The sequence below is a fragment of the Notechis scutatus genome, chromosome 9 (genome assembly GCF_049901735.1).
Source record: "Notechis scutatus isolate UNSWTSFEM ecotype Mainland chromosome 9, rNotScu1.2, whole genome shotgun sequence".
NCBI classification, from domain to species: Eukaryota; Metazoa; Chordata; class Lepidosauria; order Squamata; family Elapidae; genus Notechis; species Notechis scutatus.
In genome coordinates this window covers 4797980-4815759 of record NC_142017.1, presented here as the reverse complement: position 1 = coordinate 4815759, position 17780 = coordinate 4797980, and the positions used below count along the sequence as shown (strand labels likewise).

General features: G+C 43.0%; 1 protein-coding gene across 2 annotated transcripts in view; it reads right to left on the bottom strand.

Moving 5' to 3' along the window:
• Positions 1–3789: 3789 nt before the first annotated feature.
• RPGRIP1L (RPGRIP1 like) overlaps positions 3790–17780 on the bottom strand; it is a 65066-nt gene continuing 51075 nt past the window's right edge. For both annotated transcript variants that reach the window (XM_087971455.1, XM_087971456.1), the window contains exons 24-26: positions 12960–13044; positions 6106–6239; positions 3790–4514 (exon numbers count right to left, since the gene is read on the bottom strand). In XM_087971455.1, the coding sequence (XP_087827581.1) occupies positions 4402–4514; positions 6106–6239; positions 12960–13044 (332 nt within the window). In that variant the 3' untranslated portion in view covers positions 3790–4401. The remainder of the gene's footprint in view (positions 4515–6105; positions 6240–12959; positions 13045–17780) is intronic.

Here is a 17780-nt window from a genome sequence, read left to right as displayed (position 1 = left end):
CTCTAGGCCACCGCACCACTCCAAAGTCAATCCCTTCTGTGCATGTGACAAAATATTTGCGGGGCTTGTGCAAATCCGTGTCTTAAGTCACCTTTTCTTCCCCTCCAGTATTTCGCCAAGTTAGACATGCCTAACTTGAGAGCAGTGACATAATTGTCTTTAATCGTAAAAAAAAGAAGCAAACCAACGCCAATGAGAAGATGCGTCAGAAAGCTCTGAATGAAAACAAAACACATTCAGTAATGAGAAAAATTGATGGGGTTGTCATCTCAACTCTTATTTGACACGGCACGGCTGGGAACTATTAATTACCGCAAAGGAAAGTTAACACTGGAATATTTGCCGTACTCATCCGTCCTGCAGGCTGTGGTCCTGCACTTTCCTTGGTTATCAAGACGTTGTATCAACTTGAAAAAGTGGTCTACCTGAAGAAGTCGGACTGTTGCAGAAGGCCCCAGAAGTTTTTCAACTTCAGCCATTTGGTAACAAATCATGCGGAACAAGGATGCTGGGGGATTCAGGGAGTCGAAGGCCACAAGTTTTCAAGTCGCCAAGGTTGGGCACCTTCCGCGTTGAACCTTCAACCGCACAGTCACGCCACAGAGTTCAACCCACAGTTGGGAATAGGTCTTAAGTCTCATGATTAATTTCTTTTCATAGAAAGTATTTGCTTTGGGGTTGCAAAATATTAGGCGAATAATCAAAACCTCCTGCCGAAATACCACAGCTTCCTTTTCTGAAAAGCTCGGGGGGGTGGAGGGGATTTAATCTTGGTGTCAAATCGAGCTGGTTTAAATTATCGTAACGCAGAAGAAGGAGCCTTAATGACAATAGTTGGGGTGGGAAGCCAAAGAATACGAGGAAATATGGGCCGATGGCAGCGGGCTGAATCCAGAGCAAGCGAGAATGCCAACATGTGCCTGTTTGGGAAGAAGGGGAAAAGACCGCGGTTCCAAGAACGTCTCTCGGCAGTGCAAATATTTGTGAGAACTTGCAGAGTTTAATCCTCGGAGAGAGTCAACAATCCCTCATGAACTGAAGGAGGGAGTCGGAATGCCAAAGGCAGAATTCTGGGATTTTTGTGGCCAAGATATTTGAATCACCCTTGGTGAGATGGGCAGTGGACAAGCTTGATAAAGAAAAAAGAAAAAGAAAGAGAAAAGGAAGGAAGGAAGGGAGGAAGGAAGGAAGGGGAGGGAGAGAGGAAGGGAAAGAAAGAAAATAAAATGAAGAAAGAAAAGGAAGGATGGAAGAATGAAGGAGAGGGAGGAAGGAAAGGATGCACAGAGAGATACTGTACATAGATACGGTAGATGATAGATAGAAGGATAGGAAGGTGATAGATAGATAGATAGATAGATAGATAGATAGATAGATAGATAGATAGATAGATAGATAGATAGGATGGATAGAAAGATAGGATGGATGGATAGATAGTACATAGATAGATAGATGATAGATAGATGATAGAAAGATGATAGATAGATAGATAGATAGATAGATAGATAGATAGATAGATAGATAGATAGATAGATAGATAGATGGATGGATGGATGGATGGATGGATGGATGAGACATAGGATAGATGATAGACGGATGATAGAAAGATGATAGACGGACGGATAGATAGACAGACAGATAGATAGATAGATAGATAGATATAGATAGATAGATAGATAGATAGATATAGATGGATAGATATGGATGATAGTAGATAAGATAGATAATAAATTGGCCTCTTGATATACATCCACAAATTAATCCAGCATGGTTGCCATTTCAAAACCCTCGCTGGGCAGAGACATATCTGAAGCCATTAAAAGGAGTCCTTATCTTCACTGAGCCCAACATTTCCATTCATGAGCAAGATGGTTGTTGAGCAAATCGCGTCCCATTTTACGACCTTTCTGGCCATCCTGGTTAAGCAGATTCCCCGCAAGCTGTCCAGAGAACCATGCAGTCGTTCAGCAAACCCATCTTTCCCCTCCGTCGAGTTCGCTTGTCGGAAGCCAGCCGGCAAGGTTAACACAAATGGGGGGGAATCATGTGACCACGGGACAGTGCAACTGTTGTCCATGCCAGTTCCCAGCGCCCGCATTTTGATCACGTGACGTGGGGGGGGGTAACTGCAATGGTCGTGCGGAAACCCTGGTCGGAAGTCCGCTTTTCTCAATGGCGTTGCAACTTGGAACGGCCGCTCAACGAGTCGTTGGACATCGAGGATTATCTCCAGGCCCAGATGGTTCAAACTACGCACAGATCTCGTGCTTCCCCCCCCCCAAACTCCCCCCCTCCCATATTTTGTCTGCCTCCCCTCCCTTCCACTCTTTCTGTTGAACTGTAATGAATTGTCTCATAATCTATTCCATCTTCTTGCCATTAGCAGGCTCGGAGTGTCTCACAAATCGCAGCAAAGAACTCATTTTCCAGAGCTTTAATCACACAAAGAGGGAACGCCTAATTCTCTAAATGAAATGCCCTGTGATCACTGAAGCAGAGATTTAATATATCATGGTAAATTAGGTAAGATTTTAATAAATTACTTATCTTCCCGAAGACTTTACATCTACGTGCACAAAAGGAAAAGATTGCCCACTTTGGCAAACGGCGGGGCGCTCTTCCCCGACAAACTTCCAGTGAAAGACTCGAAAATAACCACACACACACACACACTCTCTCTCTCTCTCACAAACACACACACACACAAAGAAGTAAAAAAAGTGCTTCTGGAAACAATGCTCCTTCACAGAAATGAGTAGAGAGGGTTGGGCCCAGTGTTATTTGTGGCTCCTTCCATCCCCTCTTTTTCTTTAATTTAATTTAATTTTAAATATTACCTGCTTCTTGAGAATTTCATTTAAACCTTTTTCATCAGCGTGGCCGGAAAGCCGGAATTTCTCCAGGCTACGCATGTTAAGTCCTCAACCTGCGACCAAAATTTCTGCGAAGCGAGACAGTCGCTCGGTGCATTTCATACACACCCACACACACCCCGTTTTACAACCTTTCTTGCCACCGTGGCTAAAGCGAATCCCTGCAGCGGTCCATACCCCGGTCGTTAAGTGAATCTGGCTCCCCCCAACCGCCGGTTAAGACTTGGCTTGTCAGAAGGTCGCAAAAGGGGAGCGAGGGACTCGTCATAAATACGAGTTGGTGGCCGATCATTCTGAATTTTAATTAGGTGACCTCGGGGATTGCTACAATGGTCGTAACTGTGAAAAATGCTTGTAAGTCACACTTCAGTGCTGTTGTAACTTTGAGCGGTCACTAAATGAACTAAATGTTGAGGATTACCTTGGATCATGTTATTATATAAATACGGTCTAAGTAGGAGGAAAGTAGACCAAGCAGAGAGAAGGAATAGCTAAGCCTGAAGTGTAAAACACTTTAATATGTGGTTGATATATGTAAATCTCATATGCTTACAGGTGACTCATCTTTTCAAGACCTCCACGTACACATTCATATGCACCATTTATGGGACTCTCTCTCTCTCTCTCTCACAGACACACACACACACACAAACACACACCTTCCAAACTTGATAATCTCAACTGTTCGCAGAAGGGCAAAAGTTGTGTGTTTCTTTCTTTCTTTCTTTCTTTCTTTCTTTCTTTCTTTCTTTCTTTCTTTCTTTCTTTCTTTCTTTCTTTCTTTCTTTCTTTCTTTCTTTCTTTCTTTTTTTCGTAAAAGCTTGCAGTAATTTAATAAATCTGGGGACTAGCCTCATTCTTTGTGTTTAATTGATAGAAATGGCATGCATCAAAGGAAACGCATACTGAGACTTAATGTGCATAAAATGGATATTAGCATTTTAAAGAGGCAGATTAACACATTTATCCAAGTAATTTTCATATATTGCTTCTAATAAAAGCTTTGCAGTATAAAATTCTTAATGAGGCTAATCGCAGGCATTCCATTTAGTGGGGTGATTAGGGATAACACAGAGGTATTTTTAATCAGTTTTCTGAGGCTTAAGTGTATATTATTATTAGTATTAGTATTATTATACAATTACTTGATTTTTTCATAACTTTTGTATATGCAATATATTTATACACACACATTAGAAAATCTGTCTCTCTCTCTCACACTCACTCACTCACTCACTCTAACTCTCTCTCTCTCTCTCTCTCTTTTATGTACATATATTCAATTAACAAAAAGTTCCATCATTCAGTCATGTAGATATTAATTATTTACAGGCTGATGGGCTGGAAAGATAGCCCTGGGCTAGGGACAGACAGAGAGAAATATAAAAATATAAATTCAAACCGAGGAGAAAACATATACAAACTTTAAAACTGCAAGCCGAGCAGGCTTTCCGTACAAATCATCCATTTAAATCTAAGGTAAATCTCTCTCTCTTGCTCTCCGTCAGAGCCCGCCAGGCCTGCAGGTTCAGGTTCCCTGAGCATTTCCGTGTTTCTTCCCGGCTGATTTCAGGGCTGCCAGGGCTTCTACCGTCACTCTCAGCTTCCCAATCACCGTTCTGTTGTCTTGTGAATTGACAACTAGAAAGGAAAAACCAGCAAGAGACTTGACGCATCAAGAGGACGGAGGGCTCACAGCTTTACTACGCGAGACAACCCAGGAGCAATAACAGCAAACAGAGGTTTGTCATATAATAGTGGTTTTATCTTCAAAATATATACTATACATATATGTACTATAGGCAGAGATCAAACAATCAGCAATTACAGCAGGGGGGAAAAAAACACACAGAGAGAGACAGAGAGAGAGAAGAGGGAGAAGAGAGAGGGAGGAGAGAGAGAAGAGAGAGAAGAGAGAAGAGAGAAAAGAGAGAGAGAGAGAGAGGAGAGGGAGAGAGAGAGAGAGAAGAGAGAGAGAGAGAGAGGAGAGAGAAAGAGAGAGGAGAGAGAGGAGAGAGAGAGAGAGAGAGAGAGAGAGGAGAGGAGAGAAGAGAGAGAAGAGAGAGAGAGAGAGGAGAGAGGGAGGAGAGAGAGAAGAGAGAGGAGAGAGAGAGGAGAGAGAGAGAGAGGAGAGAAGGAGAGGAGAGAGAGGGAGGAGAGAGAGAAGAGAGAGAAGAGAGAGGGAGGAGAGAGAGAAGAAAGAGAGAAAGAAAAGAGAGAAGAGAGAGAGAGGAGAGGAGAGAGAGAGAGAGAAAGAAGGAGAGAGAGAGAAGAGAGATAGAGAGGCCCTAACAGGGCCTCTTCTTATTATACAGGCTCTTAAAGGGATAACAGCCAAAAACCTTATTGACTCATTCCCATCATTGCATCGTTGCACCATTGCAGCAGCTGGTCAGCTCTTAAATTACTACCCTGACACAAGAAGCATATTGACGGCCATCTTAACTTCTCCACCTCTGAGTAGCATCAGCCGGACACCAAAAAAAGGACATGCTTAAAAAAAAGAGAGAGAGAGGGAGGCAGAGGCACAGCAGTTGCCTTCAGTTGCACGTTTCTAAGGAGTATCGTGACTCTCTCTTGGGTAGAGAGGTGGCAACGATGACCCAGCCTGAGCAACATGGATCCTCAGGCCAAACCACGGAGCTTCTGCGGACGGTTTAGGAGGTGACTGGGTCAAGACGCAAAGACCAAGCTGCTGGCTTGTGGGGAAACCCTTTTCCTCTCTCTTTCAAAAAGCAAAATTTTCTTTAAAAAAACAAACATTTTTCTTCCGAAATTGAGGTTAGGGTTTAGCTGATTACTTTGACTGTCTTGGAAAGGGAGGAAGTTCCTTTCCAAGACAGTCACCAGACTGGATCACATGGGAATACAGTTCCCAAAAGGTTCCACACCCATTGGCACTACTCAGGTGACCCTGGGGGGCACAGATAAACCTCCAAGCGGCCTCAACGATTCTTAGCAAGAGCGCCAATGACCAGAGGAGTGCAAGGGATGTAAATCCTTCCGTTCTCCCCACCATTCACTCAGAACTGAAGACGCTTCTCGGATGAGAAGCGAAACGTCTTCCAGGGAAAACCAAGAAAGTCCAGTGGCCTTCTTGAAAAGGCACCTTTTGGGAGAACCGTGAGCTGGAGGACTGAGAATCTCCAGAGATATTATATTTTAGGTACTCAGTGGCCTTAAGCATTTGTGAATTGGAAGCTGGAGACCCTGGTGTTAGAGAAGGGCTTACCATCAATGTCTTGATCAATGAGGTCTTGCTTTTTCTGAAAGATCTGGCTTAAACTCACATAAGCAAAGCCAATATCCTCACACTCCAGATCCTGTTGATCTTCCAGAGGGTCACTGACCACTGTAAATCGTATACTGGGGGGGGGGGGGAGAGGGAGAGAGAGAGAGAAAGTAGATTATTTCTGACATTACTCAGTCTGGGAATTTGAAAAGTCAGATGAAACCTCAGCTGGGTTTCAATTAAAGCGGCCGATTAGGTTGAATGTGATGACCCAAAGGGGCGTGGCACAAAAGCAATGAAGTCCTAAAAATAGGTAAAATCCCTTTAATATCTCCAACTTGGTCCCCAAGGTCCAGTTATCATCGGCTGGAGAAAGAACTCTCCCAATAAGAGTTTTTAAAGGGAAGAAATTCAGTCCGAACCCAAAGTACATATAAATTATAAATAAAAACCAACACAAACTACGCTTTGCTGTGCCTTTTGCCTTTTTAAACAGTTTTGCCAGCTGCAGCCAATGAAGGGGATCAGGGCCCCTTCCTCCCCCATAAACCACGCAACTCACATTGGTCCCTTATCCGTTCCTCCCTGCATGCCTCAGGATGAAGAGGAGGTGGGCCTGGGTCTTCCTCCGAATACCCAGCCAGACTGTGCCCTTCCCCAGTTTCCTCCACAGCCACTGGAGCCACACTCCCACTCCCTGTCAGCTGTTCCACCTCTCCCTCGGAATCAGATTCCAACAGGGGCATGGCATTGAAATAGATTTGGAGTTTGGGGCTGGGAAGGGATCCAGTCACAACCTCAGTCAAGAAAGGAACATGGTTTATCTGTGGTCAATGGCACCTTCTGGGGTGGGAAAGTCCTTTGAGGATTTTGGGGGAGTGTCTGATCTGGACCGGGAACATCCCTAATGGATCAACAGACAGGAATTGCATTTTGTCCGAAGGGGAAGCAGCTGCTTTCATGAGACGCTTGGCTAACATAAGAGGCAATTCAGTTCTTAGAACATCTTTCAGGAGAGCTTCAACAATGCAGCATCAGAGATACAGTAAAAGGTAAAGGTTTCCCTCACACATATGTGCTAGTCGTTTCCGGCTCTAGGGGGTGGTGCTCATCTCTGTTACAAAGCCGAAGAAGAGTCAGTGCTGTCCGAAGACGTCTCCGTGGTCATGTGGCTGGCATGACTAAATGCTGAAGGCGCACGGAACGCTGTTACCTTTCCACCAAAGGAGTCCCTATTTTTCTACTTGCATTTTTTTTACATGCTTTTGAATGGCTAGCTTGGCAGAAGCGGGGACAAGTAATGGGAGCTCACTCCGTGACCCAGTGCTAGGGATTCAAACCGCCAACCTGCTGACCGACAAGCTCAACATCTTAGCATTGAGGCACCGCGTGCCCTAGAGACACATTCATTTATGCTCTCAGCATGTATAGCTCTTATGGTCATGGCAAATGGCTCTGTTTGGAGCTAAATTAAGGAGGTGCCTGCCTCATAGTGTATCATTTAGCAACAGTGCTCCTAAGTACCTAGATGCACTTCCTTCCTTCCTTCCTTCCTTCCTTCCTTCCTTCCTTCCTTCCTTCCTTCCTTCCTTCCTTCCTTCCTTCCCCTCTCCCCGTCCCTTTACTTCCTCCCTCCCTTCCTTTTCCTCCCTCCCTACTTTCCTTCATTCCTTTCCCTGGCGCCTCAGCCAACCCACCACACTTGGAAAAGTTTAGCCAGACCACAAAAAATTAGCTGTTGTGCATCTTTTTTTCCCCCCCAAACCAAACCAAACAAAGAAAACATCAACATCCATTCAGATTAATGCCATTCTGGATAAAGCAGATGTTGCTTCAAAAATATTTAATGTAGCTTCCCAGCTGTCCCAAAAGATTATGTTATTGTCAACGGGAAGAATCTTTTTACGTAGGATGGGGCAAAATACAAATCTGTAGGTGTTAACATATGTGTATTAACATTGTGGTTTATTATTTGTCCCTTTGGGATTTGATTCTTACAGAGTATTAAGCCACAACATTGTTTTAGTTTAACCATGATGTAACAATGGCTTAAAATATTGGGGGGGAAAAACATAGTTGGCTGAGGGATCCTGAATAGTTTTGTCAAGAGCTTATTATTAAGGAGTGAATTCAGAATGGTGTCTGAGGCCTTATTAATTTATTTGCTGTGTCCGTTTCTCGTGGTTATTGACAGAAGAGTTGATTTACAAACTCCAAACAACCCCTCGTTGTTTCTTTTATTTAGAAACTGCCTCTAGCCTTCTCATTATTTCGGGGACTGAACGCACAAATTCAGCCTATATTTCAGTTGCAGAATGCCAAGTTAGGCAAGTTGCAGTAGCTCTGCGAGGGAAATGAGCAATTTCCAAATTCAATAAACACACTGCGTTCGTACAGCAATTCTACAGCACATCTGGAAAGTTAAAAAATACTTCACACCTGTAATTTTGACAATGTTTACAATAGCAACCCAGTTTGCTCTTTAAAAAAAAAACTTTTTCCCGATGTCTAGAAGATGAAAATCTCGGTGAGAACCTGGGAAATTCAATCTGCAAACTAAAAAAAACGTTGACTTTAATTCTCGTTGTCTTTTCAACAGCGCGAGTTAGTGTCATTTTAGTTATCCCTGAAATTTCCTTTCCCCACATACGTGGCCAATTTGGAGCGATATTTTTATCCCGGGTTGTTTGGTTTCCTAAACTTTAAAGTTTGGTTCCTGTTTCAAATGAAAGGGGGAAGGAAAGAAAAAAAAAAGAAGAAGAAAAAAAAGAAATCTTCTGATATTATTATATAGGGCTTTGTGATAGGAAACATGTGCCCGAGGAACGAAGCCGCCAACTTCACAATCCGCGGCATCTGTGCACTGGAGAACAATCATGTGCATTTCCCATCCCTCCTGATGGCTGGACTTCAAAGATGGGCCTCGAGCTGGACGAGGGAGCAAGGAGCGATTCACATATTCAAGTGGTCCACACATGGGGACATCTTATATGGGACAAACTGGATGCTATAATTGGTTAAGGCACCAGGCTAGAAAGCAGGAGACTGGGAATTCTAGTCCCATCTTAGCCATAAAAGCTGGTTGGGTGACTTTGGGCCGATTACCAGGAGACTGTGAGTTCTAGTCCTGCTTTAGCCATAAAAATTGGCTGGGTAACTTTGGGCCGATTACCAGGAGATTGTGAGTTCTAGTCCCACCTTAGCCATAAAAGCTGGTTGGGTGACTTTGAGCCCATTACCAGGAGACTGTGAATTCTAGTCCCATCTTAGCCATAAAAGCTGGCTGGGTAACTTTGGGCCCATTACCACGAGACTATGAATTCTAGTCCCACCTTAGCCATAAAAGCTGGTTGGGTGACTTTGGGCACATTACCAGGAGACTGTGAGTTCTAGTTCCGCCTTAGCCATAAAAGCTGGCTGGGTGACTTTGGGCCCACCACCAGGAGAGGGTGAAATCTAGTCCTGCCCTAGGCATAAAATTTGGCTGAATGACTTTGGACCAATTATCAGGAGACTGAGAGTTCTAGTCCTGCCTTAGCCATAAAAGCTGGCTGGGTGACTTTGGGCCGATTACCAGGAGACTGTGAGTACTAGTCCCGCCCTAGGCATGAAAGTCAGCTGGGTGACTTTGGGACAATCACCAGGAGACGCCGAGTTCTAGTCTTGCCTTAGGTATGAAAGCCAACTTTGACCAGTCCCTCTCTCTCAGCCCAACTCATCTCACAGGGTTGTTGTGTGGAAAATAGGAGGGAGGAAGGTGTGTGGGATGTGCTTCCTGCCTTGAGTTATTTATAAATAATAAAGGTGGGATATAAATAATGACATTGATCTGTCTTAATGAATCCAACCATTCATCCATTCGTATGAGTAACTTCTTCTTTGATTGGCAATAATTCTTGAGAATGGACGATTGGGGGAAAATGGTGTATAGAAATATGTTTGTTAAATGAAATATGGATATTCTCCATTATTTTTGGATAGTATTTACAGAATATTATGAATAAGCATGTCCAGAATCAAAATGCGTCCATTTTTGAGTGACCCAGACATCTTAAACCAGGCTTAACTGCAAAGAACGTTGAGCAAAAGATTTTGCATAGTCCTTAGACTTGAATTTGTCACATAAAAGAATCATACATGCCACAGATTATAGGACTACCAGGACATCTTTAACTTTATTTGGAGTTTTACTAGACTCAGTGTGTTATTCATCTCACTAATGTATGCAGTAAATCTGGAAGTCCTTTGCTTGTTTGCTGAAATAAGAAAAAGGGGAAAAAGAAGAAGAAGAAGAAGGGGGAAAAAAAGAATCTTTCGGAACTTCAAAGTGCTTTAGATGTGAGGCGTGCCTCCTCTTAAGGGATCATTTTATGGCATTTCCTGTCGGATTCCATTTTAAAAAAAAACCCAAACCACTGTCTGCCAGCCACCATGTGAGGCTCAGTTTTGGAAATAAAAATGGAAGGAAAGAAAAGATTGGTTGCCTTTTGGCCAGCTAATATCCTGTTTCCTGAAACTGCTTATCTGCAAATACATGGACAATCCCAGGGTGCGCGAAGCTAATTGGCGGTTTTCTTCAACCAACCAAGCCAGCGGCTGCTCCAGCTACGGCCAAAATAGCCCAGATCTTGAAATTAAAATGAATTTCTCTGTACACACACACACACACACACACACTGGATGGACATTAAAAAGGAAAACAGTGCTTTGCTTTTGAAAATCGTAAGCCGCCTTCAGATAATGTGAAGGGTGGATTTATATTTTCTCGGAATAAACATGGGCATTAGGAATACATTTTCCCCCTGAGAGCAACTCGAATCTACGCTCCTGTTAAGTGCCCAGGTAGAAATACAAATGGATTATGTGGCTACTGGAGTAGCTGAACTTAGGGAAGCAAAAGTCAACTTTTCCCCAAGTATTTAGGTCTTCCTGTCAGCTCTGGAAGCCATAACTGAGATCAGATGCTCCCACACTGCCACATTTTGAGCCTGGGAAAATGGGAAGGGGGAATTTCTTGGAGTGTATGTAATTAGACGTAATAACATTCTTTTTCTAATTCAAGGTCATGTTATTTCTGCACCTGGGTGAGGGGAAATCTCAAGTTGGGACAGATGGCCCACCCCCTCTTCATCCCAGGGCACCGCAGGGAGGAACGGAGAAGGGAGCAATGTGGGTTGTGTGGCTTACGGGGGAGGAAAGGGCCCTGATTCCCTTCATTAGCTGCTGCTGGGAACACAGTGTTTAAAAAGGGAATGTGATGATGGGTGCAGGGGATGGATTTGTATGTTTACTTATTGCAAGGAAGCCCAGAACTTTCAGAATTGGGATTCCCCAGTTTGTGCCTGTTTACTATCCAATTAAAAGAAACTTTTGAGAAGATGCTTGTCTCGGAATTATTGGGTGGAGTGGAGGTTTTCTGGAAAGCTAACACTGCATTTATTTCTTTTTCCGTTCTCCGCCAAAAGTCAAGTTATTCCCAGGTATTTAGGCCCTCACTGGACTTTGACTTAGGACCACAATGGAGCTCAACATTCCTGTTGCTAAGTGAGTCAGTTAAATGCATTTTGCCCCATTTTACAGCCTTTCTTACCACAGTGAATCACTGCAAGAGGTTAAGTTTGTAAACACAGCTTGTTAAGTGAACCTGGCTTCCCCATTGAATTTGCTTGTCAGATTCACTTCTGACTTTGCTTGTTTGTCATGCCCCTGTCGGAATTTGATTTGGAGGGGGAGACGAACAGCTGACAGGGAGTGGGAGTATGGCTCCGTTGGCTCTGGAAGAAACTGGGGAAGGGCAAAGTCTGGCTGGGCAGAGAGGGGAGAGGTAGAGCAAGGGAGATGGAATACGGAGGAAGACCCAGGCCCACGCCCTCTTCATCCCAGGGCACCCCAGGGAGGAACGGAGAAGGGAGTAACGTGGGTTGAGTGGCTTACGGGGGAGGAAAGGGCCCTGATTCCCTTCATTAGCTGCAGATGGGAACACAGTGTTTAAAAAGGGAAGTTGCGCACAGCAAACTGTTGGGAGCAAATTGTGAATTATCTTGTTTTGTCAAGGCTTATCTGTGTTCCTGGCGTTTTCCCAACTGTGTTTGCTTTCAAGTCTGCAATTCCTACTCCTGACCTGTCCAGTTAATTACTGCAGTGTGGTTTGGATGTTTGGATTTTTAGTTACAGTTTGTATGTACTTTGTTTTTGGACTGAATTTCCTCCATTTAAAGACTGTTCTGGGAGAGATTTTTCTCCAGCCAGAAGGTAACCTGGACATTGGGGGCAAAGTTGGAGATAATAAAGGGACTCCTACTGATTATCTGACTGTGTTGCCTTTGTGCCACGCCCCTTTGGGTCATCACAGTGTTGTAACTTCGAACGGTCCCTAAATGAACTGTTGTAAGTCGAGGACTACCTATCATTAATAATTACAGCCTGGGGAAAAGAAAAAGAAACGCAGGTGGTCCTCAACTTACAACTGTTCATTTAGTGACTGTTCGAAGTTACAACGTCACTGGAAAAAAAGGAACAGGATCGTTTTTCACACTTACAACCACTGCAGCATCCCTGGTGAGCTGTGATTTACATTCAGATGCTTGGCCACTGACTCACATTTATAACAGGTCGCAGTGTCCCAAGGATAAGCCAAGTCCATGGGAGGGGGAAGCCAGATTCACACTTAACCGTGTGACTCATTTAACAACTGCAAGAATTCACTTAACAAACGTGGCGAGAAAAGTCATAAAAATGGGACTCGCTTAACCGATTTCTCCCCTTAGCAACATAAATTCTGGGCTCGATTACTGTTGTAAGTCGAGGATTGCCTGTATTACTGGGGTTACTGGCGTGTCCTCTCAAAAACTTACCTCCCATGCCTGGGCTCAGATCCACAAACAACAGCCTTGAGATAATCCCACCTTGCTTCGTGGTTGGCTTGATCCACGTAGATTACTGTAAAATCAAACAGAAATGACCGAGGCCGCAATTAAGTACCAGCAAATAAATAAATGCATTTCCTTTGCAGGACTCCTTTTCCACAGGCTCATCCTTCCTGTTGATTTCAGCATCTCCAAACAGCCCTTAGACTTATATACCGCTTCACGGTGCTTTACAGCCCTCTCCAAGCAGGTTAAAGAGTCAGCCTGTTGCTCCGAGCAACAGGTCCTCATTTTACCCATCTCGGAAGGATGGATGGCTGAGTCAAGTTTGAGTCGGTTGGGATCGAACTCCTGGCAGTGGGCAGAGTTAGTTTGAAATATGGCATTCTAACCACTGTACCACCAAGGAAGGAAGGAAGGAAGGAAGGAAGGAAGGAAGGAAGGAAGGAAGGAAGACGAGCAATGGTACTTAGACTTATATACTGCTTCACAGTAATTTACAGTCCTCTCTAAGCGGTTTACAGAGTCGGCCTCTTGCCCCCAATAATCTGTGTTCTCGTTTTACCGACCTCAGAAGGATGGAAGGCTGAGCCAATCTTGAGCCTGGTGAGATTCAAACTCCTGGCTGTGGCCAGAGGTAGCTAGCAATGCTGCATTCTAACCACTGAACCAGAACTAGTTAGTTAGTTAGTTAGATAGATAGATAGATAGATAGATAGATAGATAGATAGATAAGTGAGAGAGAGAGAGGATGGAGGAAGGGAGGGAGGGGGAGAGAGAGGAGAAAGAGAGAGAGAGAGGAGGGAGGGAGAGAGAATGAATATAAACAGATAGACAGTGACAAATACGATACTGTAGATAGACAGAAGACAGAGAGATAGATAATAGATGATAGTTAGCCATATATATCCCCTTAGATGTATTAGATGTTCACAGCGCTTTACAGCCCTCTCTAAGCGGTTTACAGAGTCAGCCTCTTGCCTCTAACAATCTGGGTCCTCATTTACCGACCTCGGAAGGACAGAAGGCTGAGTCAACCTTGAACCAGTCAGGATCGAATTGCTGGCAGTCGGCAGAATTAGCCAGCCATGCTGGCTCCTGAAATAAAACGTTGCCCTAAATTCATATCCACTTTTCTTTTCTTTTTTTTTTTTACAAAGAAATGCTATTGTAAGGCCACGCATTCTTTTTCAATGACTTATACGGACATGCAGTTTCCCATCTGGTACAAGATGCGCAACGTAAAGCAAGAATAAAGATGAAGCCAATTCTAGAAGGCAGAATGTGGAGGGCAGATGAGTGGAGTTTATTCTCAGACAGACAAATATTTGCAGAAAAGGTGGATTTAAAAAAAGAAACAAAAAAACCCCCCACACAACCAGATAGAGGCTCCAAATTTGAAAAGACCTTCCAGATTCCTCCTGGGAGCAGGAACGTCTTTTGAAATTCTTTTGAAACCAATTCTCGAATACAGCTCATCTGCCTGGAATCCACCCTGTATAACGCAGGGGTCGCCAACCTTTTGGACCTCAGGGACCACCAAACTCATAATTTTAAATCCCGCGGACTGGAGACCCTGGGAAAATCCCCCCAAAAAGTCTGCAGGAAAATTCCCCACCCCCGTTTTCCTACCGATCGAATCATTCTTTATTTGGGATCTCAGGATACCGTCTCCAGCTCTGTTCTCAGGGGGAGAGAGAATGAGAGAGAGAGAGAGAGACTTGTGGCTTCATGCAAGGAAAGCAGCAGAAGTCTTTCTTTCTCTCCCCCAAACTCCACTAGAATGACACAGCCTTTTGGAGCAGGATGCCTTGCAGAGTCCCAAAGATTAATTTCTGGCAAAGTTTGGGGGAGAGAAAGAAAGTCTTTTGCTGCTTTCCTTGCATGCAGCCAAAAGCAGAAGAAGAAAGAAGCGGAAAGAAGCAGCCCGGTGGCCAGGGGAGGTGTGTGTGGGGCAAGTGGGGTAAGTTTCCTCCCCTCCGCCCTTTTCTCCCTCCCCTCACTACCTCGTGCTATTTGCAATAAAAGCGACACGAGCGAGAACAATTGATCAGTGGAACAATTTGTCTCCAGGTGTTGTAAGTGCTCCAATACTGGCGCTTTTTAAAAAGAGATTGGACAACCATTTATCTGAAATGGTATAGCATCTCCTGCTTGAAGAGGGGGTTGGACTAGAAGACCTCCCAGGTCCCTTCCAACTCTGTTACTCTGTTCTGTTCTTCTTGCAATTTAAAAAAAACAAACAAACAAACTTGAGAATGCTCAGTGTTTTCTTTTTCCTTTAAACAAATGCCCAGGCTAAAATAGTTCCTCTTGCCTATAGTTTTATTTGTTTTTAAGGCTTCCTTGTGATTTTTATCAAGCACTTTGTGAATTTTAAAATGGTAAATAAAGGAATGGAATTGATGAAGAGGGAAAAAGGCTTTGCTAGATGAAGTCATCGCTGGTTCACACTGACCAACTTTGGTAATCTAGGATTGCTTCCTAGTTCACCTTTAATTGGGATCTTAAGAGTGAAAAATCCAGGTCTAAATTATCACTCATTAAAGCACAAGAGTGCAAACTTCTTATGGGAAAGGGTAACAGAACAACAGAGTTGGAAGGGACCTGGGAGGTCTTCTAGTCCAACCCCTTTCTGACAAGCCAAGTCAATGAGAAACTCAGATTCGCTTAGCAACCATGTTACTAATTGAACAATTGCAATGATTCACGGAACCACTGTGGCAAGGTCATAAAATGGAGCAAAATTTACTTAATGACTGTATCACTGAGCAACAGAAATTTTGTGCTCGTAAGTCAAAGATTACCTGTACATGGAAAGAAACTTTCTTCCATTGTACTACTCTGAATCTAAAGGATACTTGGCCGCTACTCACTCCTAACTCTATGTAAGTCTTGTTTAAAAATAAAAAAAAAGTTTGGGAATATTTCGTTCATTACCCTTTTCTCTTGTCAATTTGTGAGTAGGTTTATACACAGCCAAGCTAACATTCTTTAGGCTCAAAATCATTAATCTCATTTACGGGCTCTTTTCCTGCTTTCTCAGCATAGTTCAAGCAATATTCTCTCGGCTCTATGAAATATAAATTCTATTTCCTTGTTATCGGTACCTATCAACTCAACTTAATCTCTGTTATTTCAATTATGGTGGTTTTGTCCAGAGAAGCAGAAAGAGAAAAACGAGATGGAGGGACCGACGAGGGGAAGGAGGAAGGGATGGAATCTTTTTTTTTTTTTCCCCAAGGTGAAATTAAGAATTTCCCTTTTGTGCTGTCACTGTTGATGTCAACTTAGTGAAGAAGTGGTCAGTTTGCTGACACCCCGAATATTTGACACTGGAGAATTAAAAGTACTGTTCAGTTCAGGTTGAAAATAGTTAGTATTAATTTTAAAAAAAAGTATTAATTGTATGTATTATATTTATTGTACTGTCAAAAAACGATGCTGAAAGATAGAAATTTTTGTAAACTTTTTAATATTTTGAATTTCAAAAAAGCGTTTTTTAAAATTTAAAAAAAAAGAAAAAAGAAAATAGTTAGCATAACTTCTGCCCGTTTATTAATGCCTTCTCACCTATTTGTTTTTTTGTTTTTTAAGATCTTTCATTCCGAAGTACTGTTTGATACAGCACCTATGTCAACAAGTCATAGGTAGAAGGACTTCTGCATGGAAATAGGATTCAGATTTCCTGTTATCTATATAGCAAAAGACCACATACGATTTCAACCTATTTATCTAGAGGCAAATAGCAATGTGGGAAAGCACGTTAATAGCATACTTCTCTTTCATAAGGTCCTTGATGGTCTCTGATCTTGGTTGTTTTCTTGCAGACGTTTAATTACCCGACTAGGTAACATCATCAGTGCTAGAAGCAGCTTCTAAGTACTGATGATGTTACCTAGTCGGGTAATGAAACGTCTGTAAGAAAATAACCAAGCTCAGAGAGCACCAAGGGCTCCACAGTTCAATTCTGAGTTAGAAATATTCTCTTCTCTTGATTCCCCATCTTCTCTTCATCCTGCTATTCATTTATCTGGTTTCTCATCCAGGAAAGACAGACAAACTATGGACAACAATGAAAAAAAAACCCCCCAGCAAGGCCTGGAAATTAATCGCACCTCCACCCTACACTGTCTTGCTCAGATATTTCCTAAATTCGGTTCTGGGTAACACAGTTCCAAAAGAACAGAGACAAATTGGATCAAGTTCAGATGAAGATTACCAAGATGGAAACTAAATCAAATGAGGAACAACAATAGGATCTGGGTAGGAAAAGGTAACTAATGGAAGTTATGACACCAGTGTGCAGGCATGAACAATAATAATATACCAATGGATTAAAATTGTTTCAAAAGGCAGAACAATAATAACCAATGGATTAAAATTCCAAGGATGATGGTTCAGGTTAGACTTCTGCAGGAACTTTCTGACTGTATGAGTGGTGAATTCTTTGCTGGAGGACTTCAAACAAAACCTAGAAGGTCATCTTTGAGAGGTGCTCTAGGAACCCTACACTTAGCATAGAGTTCAAGTAGATGATGTCTAAGATCCCTTCCAATTCTGTGGCTCTAGACCTACCACAGATCTTGGTTCTGCAGAGTAGACCGATCACACACCATTAGTATCATAAACCATCTGCCTCTATGAGTTTATTGATGAGTAACTGTCGGAGGCAAGGCCTACCGCTTGTCCCAACTTCCAAGTTTTGATGTTCTATCTCTTCTGGTGTCAAGCTTGGAAACTCTAGTTCTTCAATTTTTGGGGAAAAAACTACAAATATTCCTTTCTGAAATCCACTGCCCATCTTCT